The following is a 24,103-nucleotide window of genomic DNA, read 5'->3' as shown; positions in this document are numbered from 1 at the left end:
TAGTTATATTCTTGTACATAGGGGGCAGTATTATAGTAGTTATATTCTTGTACATAGGGGCAGTATTATAGTAGTTATATTCTTGTACATAGGGGGTAGTATTATAGTAGTTATATTCTTGTACATAGGGGGCAGTATTATAGTAGTTATATCCCTGTACATAGGGGGCAGTATTATAGTAGTTATATTCTTGTACATAGGAGACAGTATTATATTAGTTATATTCTTGTACATAGGGAGCGGTATTATAGTAGTTATATTCCTGTACATAGGGGGCAGTATTATAGTAGTTATATTCCTGTACATAGGGGGCGGTATTATAGTAGTTATATTCCTGTACATAGGGGGCAGTATTATAGTAGTTATATTCCTGTACATAGGGGGCAGTATTATAGTAGTTATATTCCTGTACATAGGGGGCAGTATTATAGTAGTTATATTCTTGTACATAGGGGCGGTATTATAGTAGTTATATTCTGGTACATAGGGGCGGTATTATAGTAGTTATATTCTGGTACATAGGGGGCAGTATTATAGTAGTTATATTCTTGTACATAGGGGGCAGTATTATAGTAGTTATATTCTGGTACATAGGGGGCAGTAATATAGTAGTTATATTCTGGTACATAGGGGGCAGTATTATAGTAGTTATATTCTTGTACATAGGGGGCGGTATTATAGTAGTTATATTCTTGTACATAGGGGGCAGTATTATAGTAGTTATATTCTTGTACATAGGAGGCAGTATTATAGTAGTTATATTCCTGTACATAGGGGGCAGTATTATAGTAGTTATATTCTTGTACATAGGGGCAGTATTATAGTAGTTATATTCTTGTACATAGGGGGCAGTATTATAGTAGTTATATACTTGTACATTTCAGTATTATAATAGTTATATTTCACATTATCTGTGTAAGTATTTGTAGATTAGGCCTCCAGCCAAGTTTCTTACTGTGTAATTTTGACTACCGTAGTGGTGGAACTGCTGAAGACATAGAAACATCTGTAATAGGTTTCTGCAATGCAAATACAACCCACAGTCCTTGGGGAAATGAGACTTTCACAATTGACAGTGTCTGCCATGGTGAGCAGGTGACATACCCATAAAAGTCCCTCTGAGCAAGAAGACTGTTACATTGTATCTGACATCATCTCCTTGTCGTCCAACACCTTATTTTTCGACAGTGAAGTACTTGTGTTTTCTGCACCCTTTAGTAGGACTTCTGTTGGGTGCCCCATTCTGAACTAAGAGTTCTCCAAATAGCTGTTTACATCTGTATGCATATAGCTCCCTCTAGTGGAGGGTGCAAACATTCACTCTTCCAGAAAGCAGGGACGGCAGTGCCAAGCCAAACACCTCCAGTCCCTAAATCACTGAATTTAATGGTTTGCTCGCCTTTCGTCAGCTTTGGGTGTGGAAAGTACTTTGTGGAGACTCCATTCCATCATTAGAGATTTTCAGTAATAAGGACTATTTACCAGACAATTGCTCATAAAGCAATTACCTTGTACAACACAGAAGATGGCTTCAAACTGGTGCTCAGGACATGGAATAAGAGGAGATTATGGTGCAGTTGGTCAGACCTCGGATACACGCACCTTCTGTGTACATGGATACAAAGCGCAGCCTGTTCATATGGCTGAGATACAAGGCAAGCTGTCACTGTAAAGAGGGGATACTGGAAAAATATTAATGCCAGTTATGTAGCTCATTGCAAAAACTAATGAACATCCTCGTGAACTACTTAAAGGAGAAGTCCACCCTTTCTTACCTGCTAATAATCCAGGTAGCTTTTAATGCAGGTTCCTTCAAAGGCTTCATATTTCTGGAGGAACATTGCAATCAAACCCCCAGAGATCATAAAATGTTATACACTACACTATTACAGAACACCCCCTAGGGGCAGAGTATAACAGCAAAATTCACAAAGAATTGTTAATTCATGCCCCGCCCCCGAGGAACCCAGCAGAAAACTTATGAGATTGATCCGACAAAGTGTTGCTGACTGTTAAAGGGGTTAACCCCTCCATCAAGTCCTACCATCTGCTGTCATACAGGTCACAAACTAAAAACTTTGTTGTAAACTGATTGATAAATATTCCCCAGTGATTGGTATATATCGGATATTAATAACTACTATGGAAGAGGCCCAAACCTGCTCCCCCCCCCCCCCCCCTCGAAATTCCTATAATTTTCGACAATGGGTTTGTTCATTATGGTTAATATGTACAGAACTTTTTTGCACTTGCTCTCTTGTTCTTTCTGGAGTTATCAGTTACGTTGTATCACATAGAGGAATGTACCACAATGTTACATTGTATCACATACAAGGCTCCGGCAGTCCCATGGAAACCCTTGCATTACTGCTGATCGGTGGAGGCGGTCTAACCTGATATACATCGGTTGAATGTAATGTTTCAGGTATATTTTGTCTTTTTCTGTGGTCTGGATTTTACAAAAATTATAAAATCTGCAAACGAATGTAAACCAAAAAACTGAAGAAATAAAAAATAACTGATATATCAGATCACAACAGGAAACTAAAGCAAACAACGTGGAAACAAAATAATGTATATTGTGTAACTGGATATCACACACAGGAGCACATCACAGTGACACCACATCACACACACAGGACAACATCACACTGACACCACATCACACACACAGGACTACATCACAGTGACACTATATCACACACACAGGACTACATCACACTGACACCACATCACACACACAGGACTACATCACACTGTCACTATATCACACACACAGGACTACATCACACTGACACTATATCACACACACAGGACTACATCACACTGACACCACATCACACACACAGGAGCACATCACAGTGACACCACATCACACACAGGATAACATCACACTGACACTATATCACACACACAGGACTACATCACAGTGACACCACATCACACACACAGGACTACATCACAGTGAGACCACATCACACACACAGGACTACATCACAGTGACACCACATCACACACACAGGACTACATCACAGTGTCACTATATCACACACAAAGGACTACATCACATTGTCACTATATCACACACACAGGACTACATCACACTGACACCACATCACACACACAGGGCAACATCACAGTGACACTATATCACACACACAGGACAACATCACACTGACACTATATCACACACACAGGACAACATCACACTGACACTATATCACACACAGGAGAACATCACACTGACACCACATCACACACACAGGACTACATCACAGTGACACCACATCACACACACAGGACTACATCACAGTGACACTATATCACACACACAGGACTACATCACAGAGACACTATATCACACACACAGGACAACATCACACTGACACTATATCACACACACAGGACAACATCACACTGACACTATATCACACACACAGGACTACATCACAGAGACACTATATCACACACACAGGACAACATCACACTGACACTATATCACACACACAGGACAACATCACACTGACACTATATCACACACAGGAGCACATCACACTGACACCACATCACACACACAGGACTACATCACAGTGACACCACATCACACACACAGGACTACATCACAGTGACACTATATCACACACACAGGACTACATCACAGAGACACTATATCACACACACCCAGGACAACATCACAGTGTCACTATATCACACACACAGGAGCACATCACACTGACACCACATCACACACACAGGACTACATCACACTGACACCACATCACACACACAGGACTACATCACACTGACACTATATCACACACACCCAGGACAACATCATACTGACACTATATCACACACACACGACTACATCACACTGACACTGTATCACACACACCCAGGACAACATCACCGTGTCTCTATATCACACACACAGGACTACATCACAGTGTCACTATATCACACACACAGGAATACATCACACTGACACCACATCACACACACAGGAGCACATCACATTGACACCACATCACACACACAGGACTACATCACAGTGTCACTATATCACACACAGGAGCACATCACAGTGACACCACATCACACACACAGGACTACATCACAGTGACACTATCACACACACAGGACTACATCACAGTGACACTATCACACACACAGGACTACATCACAGTGTCACTATATCACACACACAGGACTACATCACACTGACACTATATCACACACACAGGACTACATCACACTGAAACTATATCACACACACAGGACTACATCACACTGACACTATATCACACACACAGGACTACACCACACTGACACTATATCACACACAGGAGCACATCACAGTGACACTATATCACACACACAGGACTACATCACACTGACACTATATGACACACAGGACTACACCACACTGACACTATATCACACACAGGAGCACATCACAGTGACACTATATCACACACACAGGACTACATCACACTGACACTATATCACACAAACAGGACTACATCACAGTGACACATCACACAAACAGGACTACATCACACTGACACTATATCACACACACAGGACTACATCACAGTGACACCACATCACACACACAGGACTACATCACACTGACACTATATCACACACAGGACTACATCACAGTGACACCACATCACACACAGGACTACATCACAGTGACACCACATCACACACAGGACTACATCACACTGACACTATATCACACACCCAGGACAACATCACAGTGACACTATATCACACACAGGAAAACATCACAGTGACACTATATCACACACAGGAAAACATCACAGTAACATTTCACAAACACAGGACTACATCACAGTGACACTATATCACACACACAGAACAACATCGCAGTGACACAATATCACACACACGAGACAACATCACAGTGACACTATATCACACACACAGGACTTCATCACACTGACACTATAACACACAGGACTACATCACAGTGACACTATATCAGACACAGGAAAACATCACAGTAACGTATCACACACATAGGACTACATCACAGTGACACTATATCACACACACAGGACAACATCGCAGTGACACTATAACACACACAGGAAAACATCACAGTAACATATCACACACACAGGACTACACCACAGTGACACTATATCACACACACAGGACTACATCACACTGACACTATAACAGACAGGACTACATCACAGTGACTCTATAACACACACAGGACTACATCACAGTGACTCTATAACACACACAGGACTACATCACAGTGACACTATAACACACACAGGACTACATCACAGTGACACTTTATCAAATACAGGACATAATCACAGTAACATTATATCACACACACCGGACTACATCACAGTGACACTATATCACACAGGACTACATCACAGTGACACTATATCACACAGGATTACATCACAGTGACACTATATCACACAGGATTACATCACAGTGACACTATATCACACAGGACCACATCACGGTGACACTATATCACACAGGACTACATCACAGTGACACTATATCACACAGGACTACATCACAGTGATTACATCACACACAGGACAACATCATAGTTTCACTAACACACAAAGGACAACATCACAATGACACAATAGCACACACAGGACAACATCACAGTGCCACTATATCACACGCAGGACAAAAGAACAGTAACATTATATGACACACACAGAACAACATCACAATGACACTAACACAAACAGGACTACATCACAGAGACTCTATATCACACACAGTATATATGGCTGTATCCCGCACACATTTCAGGGTATTACATTCTAACTGTACTATGATACACACAGTCATATTGTTTCACACACCGGACTACATCACACAAAGTTACATTTTATCCTAGATAGTTATGTATCACACTGGGACATTGTATCTGACATTACACATTATTTGCACACACTATCAAACTTTTGCAGATACAGCAGACTGAAAGAACAGAAGCTCCCAGGACGGTCTGTACCATGTCTCAAAAAAAGGGGGTGGGGGATATGCAGAGAGATGGTTATTTTTGGCTTGATGTGGCTTCTTCAATCTGATGATCACTTATAATAGGGTAATGGGCTGATGGGGCTACCTCTGTATGAGACAAATATTCCTGGGCGGGTTTTGCAAAATTTATGCTCTAGAAATGTGGACTGATCCACCCCATCTAGGTGGGGGCTGATGGTGGAGTCCTTTGTGGGTCCTCTGGCTGCTTAGGGAGAGTACATGGACTGTGTAGATCTGTGCACAGTGTGCAGGCAATGAGCACCCAGGGCTGGATCCCTGCGCAGCATGAGGAGAAGCAAAGTGATGGTCCTGGCGACCTGTCTGGGATCCTTCATACTCATCATCTTCTACTTCCAGAGCAGCCTCAGCTCAGGTAAGTGACGCACTCACCTATAGTACGGGAGGAGGGAAGAACAATCCGCCAACTTATACTGTATCAGCGCTGCACTTGGGGGGGTTAGTATATACACCCTGATCATAACAAGGAAGACGTATCATTCACTTCACGTCTATAGCCAGAAAATTAACGGTTTTGATCAAAGATCAATTCTCCAAATTATTCTGATGTGACTGATCTGATTATTCTCTGTCATAACTAGTGCTCAAGGGGGTGACATATGGTGACAATCGCCATCAGTCACCTATAGAAATACATTGAGTTATTTACATTTTGAAACAAAGTTGCATGATGAAAGATCTGGGGTGAGAAAAGAGAATAGTGGGTCGTAAACCTTTACAAAAAGCTTTTTTTCTTGAAGCATTGTTACAACTTCTCGCTTGGCTCTGGCACAGATGGTAAGCTCTTTGATCCAGCATCGGTCAGATGTGTGGACTTTGTAAGGATTATTCGAGTCTTTGTAACTTTTTCCCTATTTGGCTTTTTTGTAATGACCTTGACCGGTGACTTACAGTCATTTATTTGATACAGTGCAGCAAGGAAAGTGTTAACTCCTCCGCCTGCTGGAGGCACCCTATAAATAATGTGTGCCCCCCTTGCTGTGTGTTAGGTTTGAAATATTCCCTTTATTCATGCATCGCCTCCCAGGACTCGGCTTAGGAATGTTCCTGTCCTGGGTTAGCAGAGCAATGAATGGAACCTCTCAGCCAGTCTCTTTATATTTCCACTGAAGCCTTAGGGTAGAGACATGCTTCTTGTAGGGTTCTGGTACCTCCACTCCCCGTCTGTTAACCCGTATAAGTTCTGACCCTACATAATTTGTATATTTATAACAGTATGGAGTTTATTTGGCACACAATGGTTACAGGATTGCAGGTAAATGTTCGGTATTCATCTGATTCCAGTATCATCTATAAGTGTCTAGTCTATTGGGGGCTCATTACTAGGACCCCAAATAATTATAAGCACAGGGGTCCCTTAAATCTTTGTCTGAATGGAGACCTGCTGCTACTCCATTCATTTGGCAGTCCCAAATAGACGTTCCTGCGCAACCTCTGCTCCATTCACACAGGGGTCCGAGGGACTCCAGCCTCCTGGGGATCCTAGTGATCGAACCATCACCCATCCTGAAATCTCAACTTTTTACGAAAGTTGATGAAAAAACTTCTTTGAATACAAATTTAGCTCTGCTACATCGCTACTTAGACCGACCTTCATTCTGCGGTCCAGACTCTATAAATACCCCCCAACCGCAGGGAGTCTAAAATTACCTTGGCATTGAATGGGTTAATTGTTTAGGCCTTTCCTCGCCCCTCCCATGGTCTCTGCCAATGTGGCAGGTCAAAATAAACACCGCCATATAACCCCCCCTCATCCTCAACACATGCTCCCTGTGTCTGGCCGCATTGTGGAAGTAGTTTCTGGCCTCGCAATCTGTTGCAGACCCCCGGAGGAGGGGGGTTATAAAAACACTGAAATATTTAACGTCTGACGTCACCCCTGAACTGCTGTCCCCCCTATTGTAAGTCGCATATGGATATAAGCATCTCTGCAAGGCCCCAATACTGGAAAGATCGTAGGTTTCTGGATTTCTAGTCTTATTCCACCACAGAATAATACAATGGCTGATAATAGGGAACAATAACTTGTTGAAGAATTAGAAAAATATGGGGATTTTTACCAAAAACATTGCTCACACCTTTCTTCGGGTGGTGCCTGGTATTGCAGCAGAGATTTATGATGCCATAAGGACTGAAAAGCAATACCCAACTCGACCTGTGGGCAGATGTGGCGCTGTTTTTGGACAAAAGTAGTAAGCTGTAATCCTGGACATAAGGGTATAACTTATTAATGGGGACCTCAGTGTTGACAAAGTAACAGGAGTCCCTTGTATCCTTTTCTGAATGGAGTGGTGGTCCCACAGGTCATTTTCTTGTCTATAACTTCCAGTGACCAAGCCCAATCTAATGGACGTAACTTTCCTACCTAACCTCTTCTACAAAGTAATAAGTCTTCACAGGTAAACCCCTTTAAATTCCCCTTTAAGTATAACTGAAATTCTGGTAACACATCGAGGCCCCATCACCCCCATGTGGATCAATGGCATCCCTGTATCTAGGGTCATACTCCTCATGGGGTATAACAGGAGTCTGATCACCAAATCTACTCCTGGTGCCACAATGCTTACTAGGCCTCATTTCTAATGGAGATCTAATGAGTGCCCATAGCAACCAATCACAGCGCAGCTTTCATTTCTCTAGAGCAGTCTAAGATATGAAAGATGCTCTCTAGTTGGTTAGTGAACCTTGGCCTGGTTCTTGTGTTTCTCAGTTTTGATAATTGAAGGCCTATGCTATTTCCATAGTAACAATGATGTGCATATAGCAAGTGTGTCCCCCAAAGCCGAGGAGAACCCAAATTGGGAGATGGCCCCTCATTTACAGGCCATTACTAGGTCCTAGGACCTAGGTGCATCTTTTATTAGTGCACTGGACAAGTTTTGTGCACCAAATGGCTGACTTAAAGGGGATCTCCATTTAAATTATTATGAGAATCTATTCAATATCCTTAAGGTTGATACGCAGCACCCATGTACTAGGACCCCTTACCCCGGGTTGTGAGGAGGGTCTCAGAATACCACCAAAGCTACTCACTCACAGACTTGCCTTAACCTGATCGTAAACTTACAACTGCGGGACCCCTTTAACCCGGAGGTGGGTTATGACGAGTGATGGAATGATTGACTGATGAAAGGTTCATGGTCGCCTGTAACTATAGCTAGAACAGCTGCTGGGGAAGGGGGGAAGTGTCAGTACCATTGTGTACAGCAATCCCCTCTAGTCTGTGCAGTCCCCCTTGCAACTCTCAGTATGCACTGACCAAGCACACTGGGAGTTGTAGTTTTGGTACAGCTGAAGGTGCACAGGTTGTAGCCCACCAGTGTATGGCATTTATATGGATTTACCATCCCCTCCACCCCCCCGCCTCGCCCACTTTGCCCCAGAGACATTATATGGGGCTTGTTAAATTGCAGTCTTCATAAACTACTGACTTGAAAATTGATCCTAGAACGATGGGGTCACAATGTTGAGGAATGTGCCTCCGAAGTGACTCTAATTACTTACAGCAGACTTCAGGACCCATGTACTGGAGGCTGGAGCGCTAAAAGACCCAGGAAGCGGTGGCATCCAGGGAATAAAGAATATGCGATTTCCATAATTGAGAGTATTATAGAGGACTGTGTATTCCCACTCCAAAACCTAAATGAAGTATTACACCAAGCCCCATAAAATCAATGTAGAATGTATGATGTACCTTCTAGCCTCTCTACACTAAATATTTGGAGGTTTTGAATTAACTCCAACTCCCTTTATTATCTCCCAATGCAGGTCTCATAGTAATGTTGTATGGCCAGTGCACAGTGGTGGAGCCTTCTGCCTCTTCTCTGTATAGGTTCTGGCAATCAGAACAGCTGATAGATAATAATAATACTTTATTATCCCAAACGGGAACTTAAAGTGTCACATCCGCAATACATCAATCAACAAGACATCACATATATAAAATACAAAAAACTCACATAAAAAAACATAGAAAAAACACACCAATAAACGTAAATATAAATTTCATTAGAGATTCAATAAATAATTAATTAAATGAGTTATAAAAAGTAATAAAATAGTGCCCTTCTTTCCAATAATCATACATTCTAAAACTTCCCTATTTTACCCCTAATTGCGGTATTTGACAGCTCAAGAGCCGCCGGTATAAAAGTCTTTTTGAATCTCTCCGACCTGCAACGCAAGAGAATAAAACGGGAACTAAAACCACTAATCTGCGCCTGCAGCACGCCATGCATCGGATGGTCACAGTTATTCATGATTTTTTCCAATTTCTTTAATATCCCACACTGTACAAGTTTCTCCCATCTATCAAATGGCAAACCTACTATCGAGGAGGCTTTCTTAATTATTTTATCCATCTTTTGACAATCCCTACTAGAGATACAATTGCCCCAAGCCGCTAGGGCAAATGCAAATGCGCTTACCATAACCGTATTATAGAAACCAACCATCATAGTCCTTGGGATGTCAAATGCCCTTAGCCTACGTAAAAAGAACAGATTACTATTAGCACGTCTGGAAACCTTTTCTATATGCTCATGCCAACTTAATTTATTGTCAATGATCACGCCCAGATATTTATAGCTACCAACCTGCTCCACTTCTGTTCCTGCTATAATAAGAGGTTTGGGCATGACGCCCTTTTTCCTCGAAAAATTTATAACCATGTGCGGTCTATATGTTCCACAGCTTAGACTGATGACCTACACTGAGGATAATGCATGAAAATACACTCTGGCTTTTCACATATTTTTTCACATTTCACTTCCATGCCTTTTCTGATCTGCAGTCAGTTACGTTAAACTTGACTGCTTCACTAATGATCAGGAAGAGCGCTCATGGAGAGAACTGTGTGTCTTCTCACTGCTGCACAGTTCTCCACTCTCCTTCCTGTAGGATCAGTTCAGGGGCATCTGGATATGTTGCACCGTCACGTTACGCATTTGATAGTGTGAGGTGTAACTTGTAGGGACAATTGCACCTGGGTCTAGAAGCCTTAAGAGGTCCATAAAAGTCTCCTTCCATATGAGGATGCCACAACTGAACATATTTTTGTGGAGTATAGTACACGTTTTGCATTAGGACCCAGCAATTACAAGTTATGATTCTGGTGACAAGTTCTGGGCCATCAAATGTGATGGCCCAGTTTTAGAGAAGGCAAGTTTAGTATCTGCCGATGTGTCCTTCCTTATCTCCTGATGATAGAATGGCTCATGAGGATTACTAACCTCCAGTTCTCCATATCAGGACAAGCCCGAGGTAGAATAGTTGGCACTTTAAATAAAATAAAACTCAATCAGGAACCCAACAAAATTTCCAAACAGGAAGTAACTCTTCTCCTCTCCGAATCATGAATTGTAGAAGATCATTGTCTCTTCCAAAGAACAGAGGCCAAAGCCTTTGACCTGGAAAGTGATGTAGTCCTGCAACCAGAGGGGAGAATACAGCACATACAGAAGGGAAGAGCAAGGAGTCTTATGCTCCCGGCTCCGTCATGACGTTACACTGTATTGGAGTTCTGCAATTGTCACTTTGTAGCTTCCCCCTTACCTCTGGGGCTCAAAGCACTTGCATGGGTCGCCTTATGGGTGAATCCATTCCTGCACGTTCATGCACATCTTTCCATGAAGCACAGTGGAGGGTAAAAGTGGGGCAGAACCCAGACGGGTCAGAACAGGCAGCAGGAATATGCCTGAGGGTCAGAGGCAAAGAAATGATAAACTGGAAATTCACTGGGTCTACAAAAACCTAAGCAATGCATATCACTATGATTGTTTTCTTCCTAAGTAAGAGGGGGTGCTGATTTTTTGGTTGCATTGAATTGTCCGATTTCAGTCGTTATAAATTTGTACAGGTAATATCCGGAGAGCTGCCAGGTAAAGGGTTAAGGCAGAAGTAAAAGTGTCAGGATGGGTGATGTTTGCACAGTCTGGTCAGTATTCTGTGTGATATTTGTCATCACTAGGGGGTAAAAGTCACTGCAGATGTTAGAACTCGAGCCGCCCCCAAAGCTCAGTATATCTACTGTGTGTAAGTATATATATATATACACTGCTCCAAAAAAGGGAACACTCAAATAACGCATCCTAGATATGAATGAATTAAATATTCTCATTGAATACTTAGTTCTGTAGAGAGTTTAATTTGCTGACAACAAAATCATCAATGGAAATCAAATGTATTAAACAACGGAGGCCTAGATTTTGGTCGCTGATAGTTTGGGGGGCGCACACCACTCCATGTGCTCACCAGGGGTAGCCTGACTGCCATTAGGTACCGAGATGAGATCTTCAGACCCCTTGTGAGACCCCTTCCGGTTGGCCCTGGGTTCCCCCTAATGCAGGACAATGCTAGACCTCATGTGGCTGGAGTGTGTCAGCAGTTCCTGCAAGATGAAGGCATTGAAGCTATGGCCGCTCGTACCCTGGACCTGAATCCGTTTGACCGTTGTCGGGAGGTCATACAGGCACATGGAGGCTACACCCAATACTGAGCCTCATTGGGAGCATACCAAGACATTGTAGGGAGGTCATACAGGCATGTGGAGGCTACACTCAATACTGAGCCTCATTTGGAGCATACCAAGACATTGTAGGGAGGTCATACAGGCACATGGAGGCTACACCCCAATACTGAGCCTCATTGGGAGCATACCAAGACATTGTAGGGAGGTCATACAGGCATGTGGAGGCTACACTCAATACTGAGCCTCATTGGGAGCATACCAAGACATTGTAGGGAGGTCATACAGGCATGTGGAGGCCACACACAATACTGAGTCTCATCAGGAGCATGCCAAGGCATTGTAGGGAGGTCATACAGGCACATGGAGGCTACACACACTACTGAGCCTCATTGGGAGCATACCAAGACATTGTAGGGAGGTCATACAGGCACGTGGAGGCTACACACAATACTGAGCCTCATTGGGAGCATACCAAGACATTGTAGGGAGGTCATACAGGCACGTGGAGGCTACACACAATACTGAGCCTCATTGGGAGCATACCAAGACGTTGTAGGGAGTCATACAGGCACGTGGAGGCCACACACAATACCAAGCATCATTTTGTCTTGTTTTATGAACATCTAAGTTGGATCAGCCTGTTGTGTGTTTTTACAAATTCAGGCCTCTGTAGGTTAATACATTTTATTTCTATTGATGATTTTTTTTTTGTGATTTTGTTGTCAGCAAATTCAACTTTGTACAGGACAAAGGTTTCAATGAGAATTTTCCATTCATTCAGATGTGTCATTCTCTTTATTTTTTGGAGTATATATATTACCGTACATTCGCCTTCCGGTTCTGCAGGGACGATCACCTGACCCCATTGCTAGAACATGCCAGTCATTTTTTTATTCTATATTTTTCATACATAATGATACATAAATTCTTTTATAATATTAATATATTTTGAATTTAGTTTGATCTTAGTTCTGTGTCTGGATGTGGTTAATATTAAATAAGGAAGATCTGGGCAACAGTAACTGGAGCTGAGGTTTTGTATCAGTGTAACCCGAGGACATGGCCCTGTATCAGCTTATCTACTCTCATGGAGTTTCTAGGTGCTGACATTTTAATGGTGTCCAGAGGAAGAGATTGTGGTGAGGCTTTGCAAATTATGCAATTAAGACTGAGGGGCTCTGGGCTCCATAGGTGTTAATAGAGATTGGAGCCCCTGAGGCTCATTTGCATCATTTGTAAAGCCTTTTTTTGTAAACACACGGCCATAAGAAGCTAAAAGAAGAGCAGATCCTGCCAGAGGGGGCTCAGACCAGCATGTCAGTGTGCTTGGTTTACAATACTTTATCCTGGTGGTAGATGTCCTTTAAAGAGATATAGATTGTAGCCATCGGTACATTATAAGGTTCGTCTCATTTTAAAGAGAACCTGTCAGCAGTTGTGACCATACAGACTGCAGCCAGGGTTCTGCAGTGTCCCTGGTGAGATGTTTAGTAAGACCGCTGTGTATGTTGTTAGTAGCAGCAGGACAGTGAAATATGGATTTACATTCCAGAATTGTAGCTTCTCCAAGTGGACTGGAGACGTGTCCTTACACTTATTGTCCCTGGAGAGATGTGTAATCAGATCTATGTGTATGTTGCAGTAGGGATCTATAAACTTGGATCTAGATTACAGGATTATACCTTACCCATGTCCTCACACTGCTGTGCTCTCTGCATAAAACTGCCCACCACCCCCTCTACTTTAAGCAACAGCTGTACAAAGTTTGAATACCACAACAGTTGTTTAAAGTAGAAAAGAGAAGTTGTTGAGCCTCCCATTTCGGAGTGCTTAGAGCACAGCAGTGTGAGGACTAACCCCCAGTGCTGCTGGCACTTACCTACACAAAGGTCTGATTACACATCTATCCAAGGACATTACACAACAGTTCATGTGCAACTACAACACTAAGGATTGAACTGCTCCAGGTTGTAGAATGCATCTACTACTCAGAGCAGAGGATCGGGTTGTGGAGCAGCCCATTGCTGAGAGCACAGAGCACAGCAGTGTGAGGACAACTCCCCCCCTCCCCCTGGTGCAATGGAGAAGCTACAACCATAGAATATAAATCCATATATCACAGTCCTGCTGCTACATACACAAAGGTCGGATTACACATCTCTAACCATACTTAGCATACTGGCTGCAAGGTTATATTTGCTCATCCAGAGCCACCTGGTGCATGAATATAATACTACAGACAGTGTTTATAGAATGAACCAAAGAAAGCTGAGATTTTAGGTAATAGCTCTGGGGAGGGTGACCACAAATAGCAGTCCTTATAATACACGAGGTGGTAACCTACAATTACATCTACGCATTGCATGGAGTGCAGTATAATTCTGCACCCTGTGGCCGTGTCACCCGATTGGGCAGAGTCTGAATATGCAGCAAGGAAGGTGTTGGCAGGAGACTAGAATAATAATGTGTCCGGTAAAGTGTCTGAGGATAGGACTCCATTGAGAGCCTCTAAATCCGGCCCTCGGGACGGCTCTGGACGCAGGATCCCTCCAGAAATGTCGCCTGGTAACTTTCCACCGCGCTCTTACAATGTTCCTGTGAGAGGTGATGGCTGGCCAGATATAAATTTAGCCATCACTTCTGGGAATTTTATGAAATTTTTTCATTTTACTTGCATTCTGTATTTGCACTCATCATTTATGTCCAAAATTTCTGCCCTTCTTAACATAATGGGGTGAGATCAGGATTTCTTTCTGCTACAAATCTCCAAATCACCGGCATAGGCTTAAGATAACATGGTGGCTGAGTGCAGATATGAAGCAGCCACTAGGGGGAGCTCCAGCTCTTACTGCAGACTGTTACTATAGCGTTCATACAGACAGTCTGCAGTAAGCTCCTTAGCTCTCCCTAGTGGTGACTGCAGGGAACTGGCCTATTATCATGTAGTGCTCTAAGCATTTGGGGATTTGGAGCTCTGCATCATTATTTCTTTTGGAATAAACCTTAACAAGCTGGTAAATTATTTTAAATATCCATAAAAGTCCTAAAAGTTTGGTGCATAACTTTTTCTGAAGTCCCTACACATTAGAGGTCACTAAAGGGGGGCTCTATTGTATCCCTTACACTTGCCTGCTTGTACCCTGAGGTCTCCGAGTTTTATATGGAGTAACGTTTGTTCCCTTAGCAATGAATTTTTAGATTTCCTGGTCAAAACATTAATAAACCAAACCACAAAATTGAGCAAAAAAACCCAATGACGCAGGAAATTTTCCTGAAACGTTATTGCACAATGACCATTATTTCAGTATTTCAGAATAGTCAGAAAAGGAGAAGTCACAGTTATATTACTGAAAGGAAATCTACCATCAGAATCCATCCTGATAAACCCGGGACATGACTCATAGATCCAGGCACCGGGACTGTGGTATCTTCTTATATTTGTGATCCATGGCCTCAACTTTTAAAATTATGCTGAGGAGCAAAAATGATTCTGGGAGGCGTTACCAGAGCCCCTCCATGCTGTAGCTTCACAGGCTGTTACAATAAGCAGAACATGTCTCACCCTCCTCCCTTTTCCTGTGCAATCTAGCAGCAGCAGTAAATACAGTGGAAGGTGAGACCTACTCTGCTCATTGTAACAGCCTGTATAGCTACAGCATGGAGGGGCTCTGGAAACACCCACCAGAGCCCCTATAAAGGGATCTGTCAGCAGGTGTGAACATGTAGCCTGCAGCCAGTGCTATGTTTTTGGAGAGATGTGTGTGATCAGTCACTCACAACAGAGAGGAGGGGCTGTGGAGCTGTTCAGTGCAGAGAACATAGAGCACAGCAGTGTGAGGACCCCCCCCCCCCCCACTTCACTAGGAAAAGCTACAATCCTGGAATATAAATCCATAATTCATAGTCCTGCTGATACTAAAGGTCTGATTACACATCTCTCCAAGGACAATACCTGTCACTGCCTGCAGTCTACATGGTCACTCCTGCTGACAGGTTCCCTTAAAGGCAATGCTGAGACTTTGCTCTGGAGGCACCTGCAGAAACCTTCCCAGAATTAAGTATCAGTAGCAGATTTTCACCTGTGTGAATGGTTTGAAGCCATGTACCACGTGGTGGCCCAGATAGTGTCGTGGCTTCATGCAGATCTCCACCACGGCCCCATGACCCTCTACCTACACTGCCCGGGCTATGCCGAGGTGTGCCAGGCCCTGCCCGCCCTCAGTACACAGCAGTGAGAGGTGGCATTGTCCTCCTCCCTGTACCATAACATATACAAAGAACCAGACCTGTGACGGGCCGACGTCTACGACCCGATTATACAAGGAATTTCTTCATGCATCAATTCTGTTCTCCTGTAGATGATGACATCTGAAGAAGGACTAATCCCCTCCAGATGTGAGACTGCGACCTAATCCCATCCTGATTCAGGAGAACACAGAGTTCACTGACGGGAGGCTGCGGGTGACTGGCGGCCACATTACAGCCAGATACAACTGAAGAAGGGTCAGAAATAAGGCCCAAGGGTTGTCCACACGGAGAAACTGGATGGTGATCAATGTGGGGGCCGTCTAGAACCCAACATGGCCAAAAATGGAGGATAAAGGGTCGTACAGGACAATAGAGGTCATACTGCGGAATCATTGGGTGCTCCGGGGTGACATTGATCTGGCAGGATGTGACCCGTCCATCTGTCCAATGGTCCAGTATACGAGGTTCTCCTTCTTGACTGTATCCAATAGTTACAGGACCAGACGGAGGCCCGGGGCAGAATGTCCACCCTGATTTATACATTGTGCGGGAATGTATACTGTAATCCTGCCATATAGTATCCATATAATACCGTACCATGAGGGTGTAAGGCCACAGATCATAATAAAAAGGCCAGACTGGTCTCACCTGCAACCTGCCCACAGGGGAAGAGAAAAACCGTCTGCTGAGCCGTGTATCTAATCCCATCATGTGTGATACTGTCTGCTGAGCTGTGTATCTAATCCTATCATGTGTGATACTGTCTGAGCTGTATATCTAATCCTATCATGTGTGATACGGTCTGCTGACCTGTGTATCTCATCCTATCCTGTGTGATACTGTCTGCTGAGCAGTGTATCTAATCCCATCATGTGTGATACTGTCTGCTGAGCTGTGTATCTAATCCCATCTTGTGTGATACAGTCTGCTGAGCTGTGTATCTAATCCTAACTTGTGTGATACTGTCTGCTGAGCTGTGTATCTAATCCTATCATGTGTGATACTGACTGCTGGGCTGTGTATCTAATCCTATCATGTGTGATACTCTCTGCTAAGATGTGTATCTAATCCTATCATGTGTGATACTGCCTGATTAACTGTGTATCTAATCCCATCTTATGTGATACTGCCTGCTGAGCTGTGTATCTAATCCTATCATGTGTGATACTGCCTACTGAGCTGTATATCTAATCCTATCATGTGTGATACTGTCTGCTGAGCTGTGTATCTAATCCTATCATGTGTGATACTGTCTGCTGAGCTGTGTATCTAATCCTATCATTTGTGATACTGTCTGCTGAGCTGTGTATCTAATCCCATCGTGTGTGATACTGTCTGTGGAGCTGTGTCTGCTTTTCTCCCCCTCCCCCCCTATCATACTATTGTAACCCATGATTTGGGGGTCATCTTATCCCAGCACTGCCCCCCCCCCCCCATATTCTGACACCCCCGGCTGGCAGCTCTGTTCTCCCCTTATATTGTCTGGACTGGATCCTAGGTCCTTCGTCTGATGTTTTAAGCATAAAGGGAAACCCAATCTACAGCAGAGGCCGCAGCCGCTCACCTACAGCTCAGACTTTCCAGACATCAGAAGGTATTTACATTGTCTGAGAAATGTGACGATTACAGCGGAAACCAGATCCCCCTCATCTGCCTCATTCCACATAGAACAAACTTTATAGACCCCCCGTCCACACATTACATCCCCTGCCGGGGTCCCCCAGAGGAGTAATCACTGCACTTTAAGAATGACCTGCTATTCAGGATCCTAGAAAAGCTGGGTAATCGCTTGCTTACCTATGGGAAACAGCGCCACTCTTGTCCATGGGCTGTAAGTGGTATTGCAGCTGCAGTACCTGGCATAACCTGTACATTAGTGGGGCAGCGTTTGTGTAGATAATAATCTGATCCTTTAATAGAATAGACACATTTTTCTTAAATTTTGGAAACTTTGTGATCAATAAGATGTTTGATCTGTTTGCATTTCCAATCAATCTGTGATGTCATCAGGGTAAATGCAGTGATGTCATCGCATACCAGCTCTTGCCGGTTTCTCCTCCCTCCTCTGCATTGCTGGGGGAATAGGAACCAGATGTGATTGGGATTCCTAAGGAACCACAGGAGAGGTCCGGACTTTCCAGACTTTCCCATTATTCCTTTGGATTTACATCCTGGTGACGGGAGCTGACGCTCTCACGCGAGGCCGGCTGACGTCTTACACGTTGAGCGCTGGTGACAGATGGGACAAGCGTGCGCAGAGCTGATCTTTATATCTCCGAAAGATGGAAACAAAATTGCTATTTATTTATTTTTATTTGGGTGAAACTAAAACACATTATAAGCGCGATATACGAGATTCTGATGATGTCATCGGCAGGGAACGTGTAAATATCACATTAATTGATGTAACCAGAGGGAATTGTGGGGGTTAGAAAAATTCCGGGTTGTTGGCGAGCCGCCAGGGGGTGAGGTAACCTAGAATTGGATGCTCCTAAATATTTGGAGATTCCCCGGTGTCACGTTTACAGAACCTCAGATGTTTTCATTGGAAGCTCATAAAGATGTTGGGGGGTCCGGCGTCTCGCAAACCGCGGTCTCTGCTGGGATCCCTAATAAACGGCTACGTGACTGACCCCCACATACTCAGAGCCTTCCTCTCTCACATCTTTGCTATGGAGGAGACTTGAGTGGTTGGATTCTTATGTAGCTTTTTATTTTAACTCTTAAAGGTGAGGATCATTTCTCCGCGGGCAACTGGAATGGGAAGCCAAGACGGAGCCCCCTACAAGCCCTGTATGACAGTGAGCAGGTGAGTAGTGTCACCAAAAATGTTTGCATCTGGCTGTTTTACATTAGAATTTTGGCTTTTTAGGCTGCACACGCCTTACATTTTGGGACTGTTACATTGTAATTGTGTTATCATTTACACAAGTAAAAAGTATCGGTCTTGAAAGTTCCATAGGGAAGCCCTATAGTAGCAGTCACAAGTGGCCACTGTCTTTTGTGATGAGGGGCTTACACAGGGGCTAACTACCGGGCTAGTTACTATGGGGCTCACAGTGTCTGGCGGCACCACCCCCTGACACACACTAATACATATTGGGGCACATTTACTCAACCGATCCCAGTGGAGTTCACCTTCTTCTTCCTGGTGCATATAAGTGCATTGTCTTGCGACACAATTTGAAAGTTAAATTCTGCGCTCATTCCGAATCAGTGGGATCATCCCACGGCACGCCCCTCAATGTGCCCCCTGTTTAATATCTGTAACAGCCGTGCAATCCCTGAAAACGGCAAACAAACCGACAAAAGTGCAATCCGCGACCCTTAGTAAATAAGCCCCATAATATTGTGCAATTCAGAAGTTTCCTATGGGGCCCTGCCTCTTGCAGTTATGCCCCTAATTGTGCACAATATGACAAGTGTCATTATGGACTTGTCACTACCCCATATAGCAGTGATGGCTAACCTATGGCACTGGTGCCAGAGGTGGCACTCTGAGCCCTTTCTGTGGGCACTCAGGCCATCACCAGAGATGACTCCAGGTATCTTCCTGCAGTCCCAGACAGCCCAGGACTTGCTGTGCACAGAGCTATTTTAAAGTGACAGCTGTACCTGGGACTATTTTCTGCTTTATTGGTGTCCTCAGGTGCTGGTATCAATGAAAATTGTGACAGAGAAGGGAGTATAAATCACAAATTACATTTCTGTGCTGGCACTTTGCGATAAATAAGTGGGTCTTTGTTGTAGTTTGGGCACTCGGTCTCTAAAAGGTTCGCCATCACTGCCATATAGCAATCACCTATAGGGGGGAATTTCTTGTGCGCCTGCCTATGATAAAGGCCACCCCCTTCCCCCGTGTCCTGGCAGAAAAATCAATAGGCATATCCATTGGGAGACGCGGCCAATGAGCAAAACTACTCCAGGTCCGACCTGGAGTAGGGAAACCCTGTGCCCACCCACTCAGCTGGCGGCTGCACCCCTGCGCGCCCCCTCCACACCCACATGCATGGAATGGCATAGTCGCGATAATAATCACAAATTCTTGCATTGCGCCAAACACCTGGCGTAGAAGCACTGATAAATCTCCCCCATGTTTGTCTTGCCTGTCCTGTGCCTTTAAGAAGATGCAGTAATTCAGGACAGAGTTTTACAATTGAGTCCTCCGGTCGTGTCGGCTACTTGACTGCTCTCCCAGAAAGAACAGAACATGCTTTACCTTCCCCGATCCTTCACCAGCCGCGGAAAGTCGTCACTGACGTCACTTACACCAGGATTAATCATGAATATTTCAGGTTGCGAGTGAGAATACGAGTGTAGGTGCGACTTACCAGGTGGAGGTCCTGGATACATTTTGGTAATTTATTTTTCTTCTTTTTATCTTTTAGTTTGAACCTTCATCAATCCAAGCTAAACACCAGAACCGCCGGGAGCTGCTGGCCAGCGCCTGCAAGACCTACACGCGGAAACGCCGCGTCCTCACCGCCGACGACCTCAAGCACCTGATTGTGGACGACACGCATGGGCTTCTGTATTGTTATGTGCCTAAGGTGGCATGTACCAACTGGAAGAGGGTCATGATGGTTCTCACTGGCCAGGGCAAGTACAAGGACCCTATGCTTATTCCCGCCAACGAGGCCCACATTCCGACTAACCTTCGCACCCTCTCCGAGTTTAGCACCTCCGAGATTAACTACCGGCTCCGGAACTACCTCAAGTTCATCTTTGTGAGGGAACCTTTCGAGAGGTTGGTCTCTGCCTACAGGAACAAGTTTACCCGCACCTACAACACAGCCTTCCACAAGCGCTACGGCACGAAGATCATTGAGCGCCATCGCAGAGACCCATCCCTTGAAGCACTTGAACGTGGTGATGATGTCACCTTCGAAGAATTCCTGTATTACTTGGTAGACCCACAAACCCAAAGAGAAGAACCCTTCAACGAACACTGGGAGCGGGTCCACTCCTTATGCCACCCGTGTATCGTCCAGTACGACATAGTGGGCAAATATGAGACTCTGGAAGAGGATGCCAACTACCTCCTGCAGCTCATAGGGGTAGGAGATTCCATTAAGTTTCCATCTTCTTCCAAAACCACCAGAACCACGGACGGGATGGCAACTGGGTTCTTCAAGGGCATCACTCGCTTCTACCAACGGCGTCTCTTCAACCTCTACAAGATGGATTTCTTGCTCTTCAATTACAGTATTCCACATTACTTGCAGATACATTGAGTTTGGGGGCTCGGAGGAGGACGTTGCGGGGGGCCTGGTGCTCTCCAGGACTCTTCCAGTGGAGGGAGAAGAAACAATGGAGCCAAATTAATTTATTTCGATGTGAACTTTTTGGGTGTGTGTTTTGTCTTGGCTGTGAATGTGGAGAAGGCGAGGCAGCCATATATCTATATATTTTTCTACTCAACCTTTCGTAGTGACCAGGACTTAGCGTTAGGGACTTATTAGACACCTTCTGCTTCATCGGCAAGACACAAGGCTGCAGGAATCGGCCATTTTGCTTCGTGTACGGCTCGAGCGCTTATCAGGAGGACGAAATACATTCATTTTACATACATGGAACTTTATTTTATAACTTTTATTTTCCCAGATTTTGACCACATTCATGGGCTCTGAATTCGATGGGAGGTCGGGATCACGTTTACAGCCTCTCTATGTTTCCAAATGTGTTAATAATTAAATATTATGTAATTGGCCGCCTTGTTTTTATTAAATGATATCTGATTTGTCTGGAGAGTTTTTATCATCTCACCCCGACCTCACAGTCAACTCTCTTTCCTGCAAGAAACCTTGGAATCTTATATACAGGCCTAAATGTTTCCATGGTAACAGACAACAAACACTCCTAGTGTAGTCAGACAACAGTAATACAATGTAATTTTTAAAAAATGACAATAACACCCCATTTTCAGCTCTACCACAGGGCTGCACACTGTTTGGTCAATTTCATGCCCGTTATGATCCCCATACACATTAGATGAATATTCTACCAAATACAAATTTTGGTAAATTTGGCTCCTAGGTCCCCATCAGACACCAGACCAATCCCTTGTAACTAGTGATGGATAAATGCAATGTCCAGCCCATCATTATGTCTGCACCAGATATTAGCGCTCGGGGACTCCACGTGGCTGAAGATGATGTTATTGGAGCCAAAATCTGAAATGGGACCCTGTTAAAATAAAATACGGCTGGTGAGGGGGCGGAGCTGTGACAACCCATGATGAACTATTTGCCTTGTATGCCCCTAAAATCTGCGACTTCCATAGCCATTACATTTATACTAGTGATGTGTCTTTTTCCAGGTCCTATTTCTAGTAGCTGACCCCCTGATCCCCCTCCCCAGATTAGTAAAACGGTGCAGAAGGAGGATCGGAAAAGGTAGCAGCTTGGTAAATGGCAGCAGTGAGAGGAGAATAAGCCTCCATTGAGGGGGAACAGTCGCTGCTGTTCTCATGTGTGCGCTGTGGTTCAGCGTGTGTTTACCTGCGAGCAATCTCCCTGACTATAACAAGCCCATTATCCCCCCGGAGGGGTCACCTTACAGCAGGAGCATAGCCCAGGCCCAGCAACATGGAGGAACTCCCTGAGCTTAACCCCTTCACTGCATATATTGTACATGTACAGCTAGGCTTTTACAGAAAACCCATTTTATTTTCACAACTGATACTGCCCCCTATGTACAAGAATATAACTACTATTATACTGCCCCCTATGTACAAGAATATAACTACTATAATACTGCCCCCTATGTACAGGAATATAACTACTATAATACTGCCCCCTATGTACAGGAATATAACTACTATAATACTGCCCCCTATGTACAAGAATATAACTACTATAATACTGCCCCCTATGTACAAGAATATAACTACTATAATACTGCCCCCTATGTACAGGATTATAACTACTATAATACTGCCCCCTATGTACAGGAATATAACTACTATAATACTGCCCCCTATGTACAAGAATATAACTACTATAATACTGCCCCCTATGTACAAGAATATAACTACTATAATACTGCCCCCTATGTACAAGAATATAACTACTATAATACTGCCCCCTATGTACAATAATATAACTACTATAATACTGCCCCTATGTACAAGAATATAACTACTATAATACTGCCCCCTATGTACAAGAATATAACTACTATAATACTACCCCCTATGTACAAGAATATAACTACTATAATACTGCCCCTATGTACAAGAATATAACTACTATAATACTGCCCCCTATGTACAAGAATATAACTACTATAATACTGCCCCCTATG

The 24,103-nt window shown here is 43.9% G+C and overlaps 1 protein-coding gene across 1 annotated transcript; it reads left to right on the top strand.

The window, feature by feature from the left end:
- The first annotated feature begins 6,110 nt into the window (after positions 1-6,110).
- On the top strand, positions 6,111-22,546 carry CHST13 (carbohydrate sulfotransferase 13). The gene is made up of 3 exons (XM_072127514.1): positions 6,111-6,436; positions 19,528-19,607; positions 21,187-22,546. The coding sequence occupies exons 1-3, from the start codon at positions 6,349-6,351 to the stop codon at positions 22,030-22,032; spliced, it is 1,014 nt and encodes a 337-aa protein (XP_071983615.1). The 5' UTR covers positions 6,111-6,348; the 3' UTR covers positions 22,033-22,546.
- Positions 22,547-24,103: the final 1,557 nt, after the last annotated feature.

This window comes from Engystomops pustulosus, chromosome 10 (genome assembly GCF_040894005.1).
Source record: "Engystomops pustulosus chromosome 10, aEngPut4.maternal, whole genome shotgun sequence".
NCBI lineage: Eukaryota > Metazoa > Chordata > Amphibia > Anura > Leptodactylidae > Engystomops > Engystomops pustulosus.
Note: the sequence above shows the minus strand (reverse complement) of the source record. Positions and strands in the feature narration are given on the sequence as shown.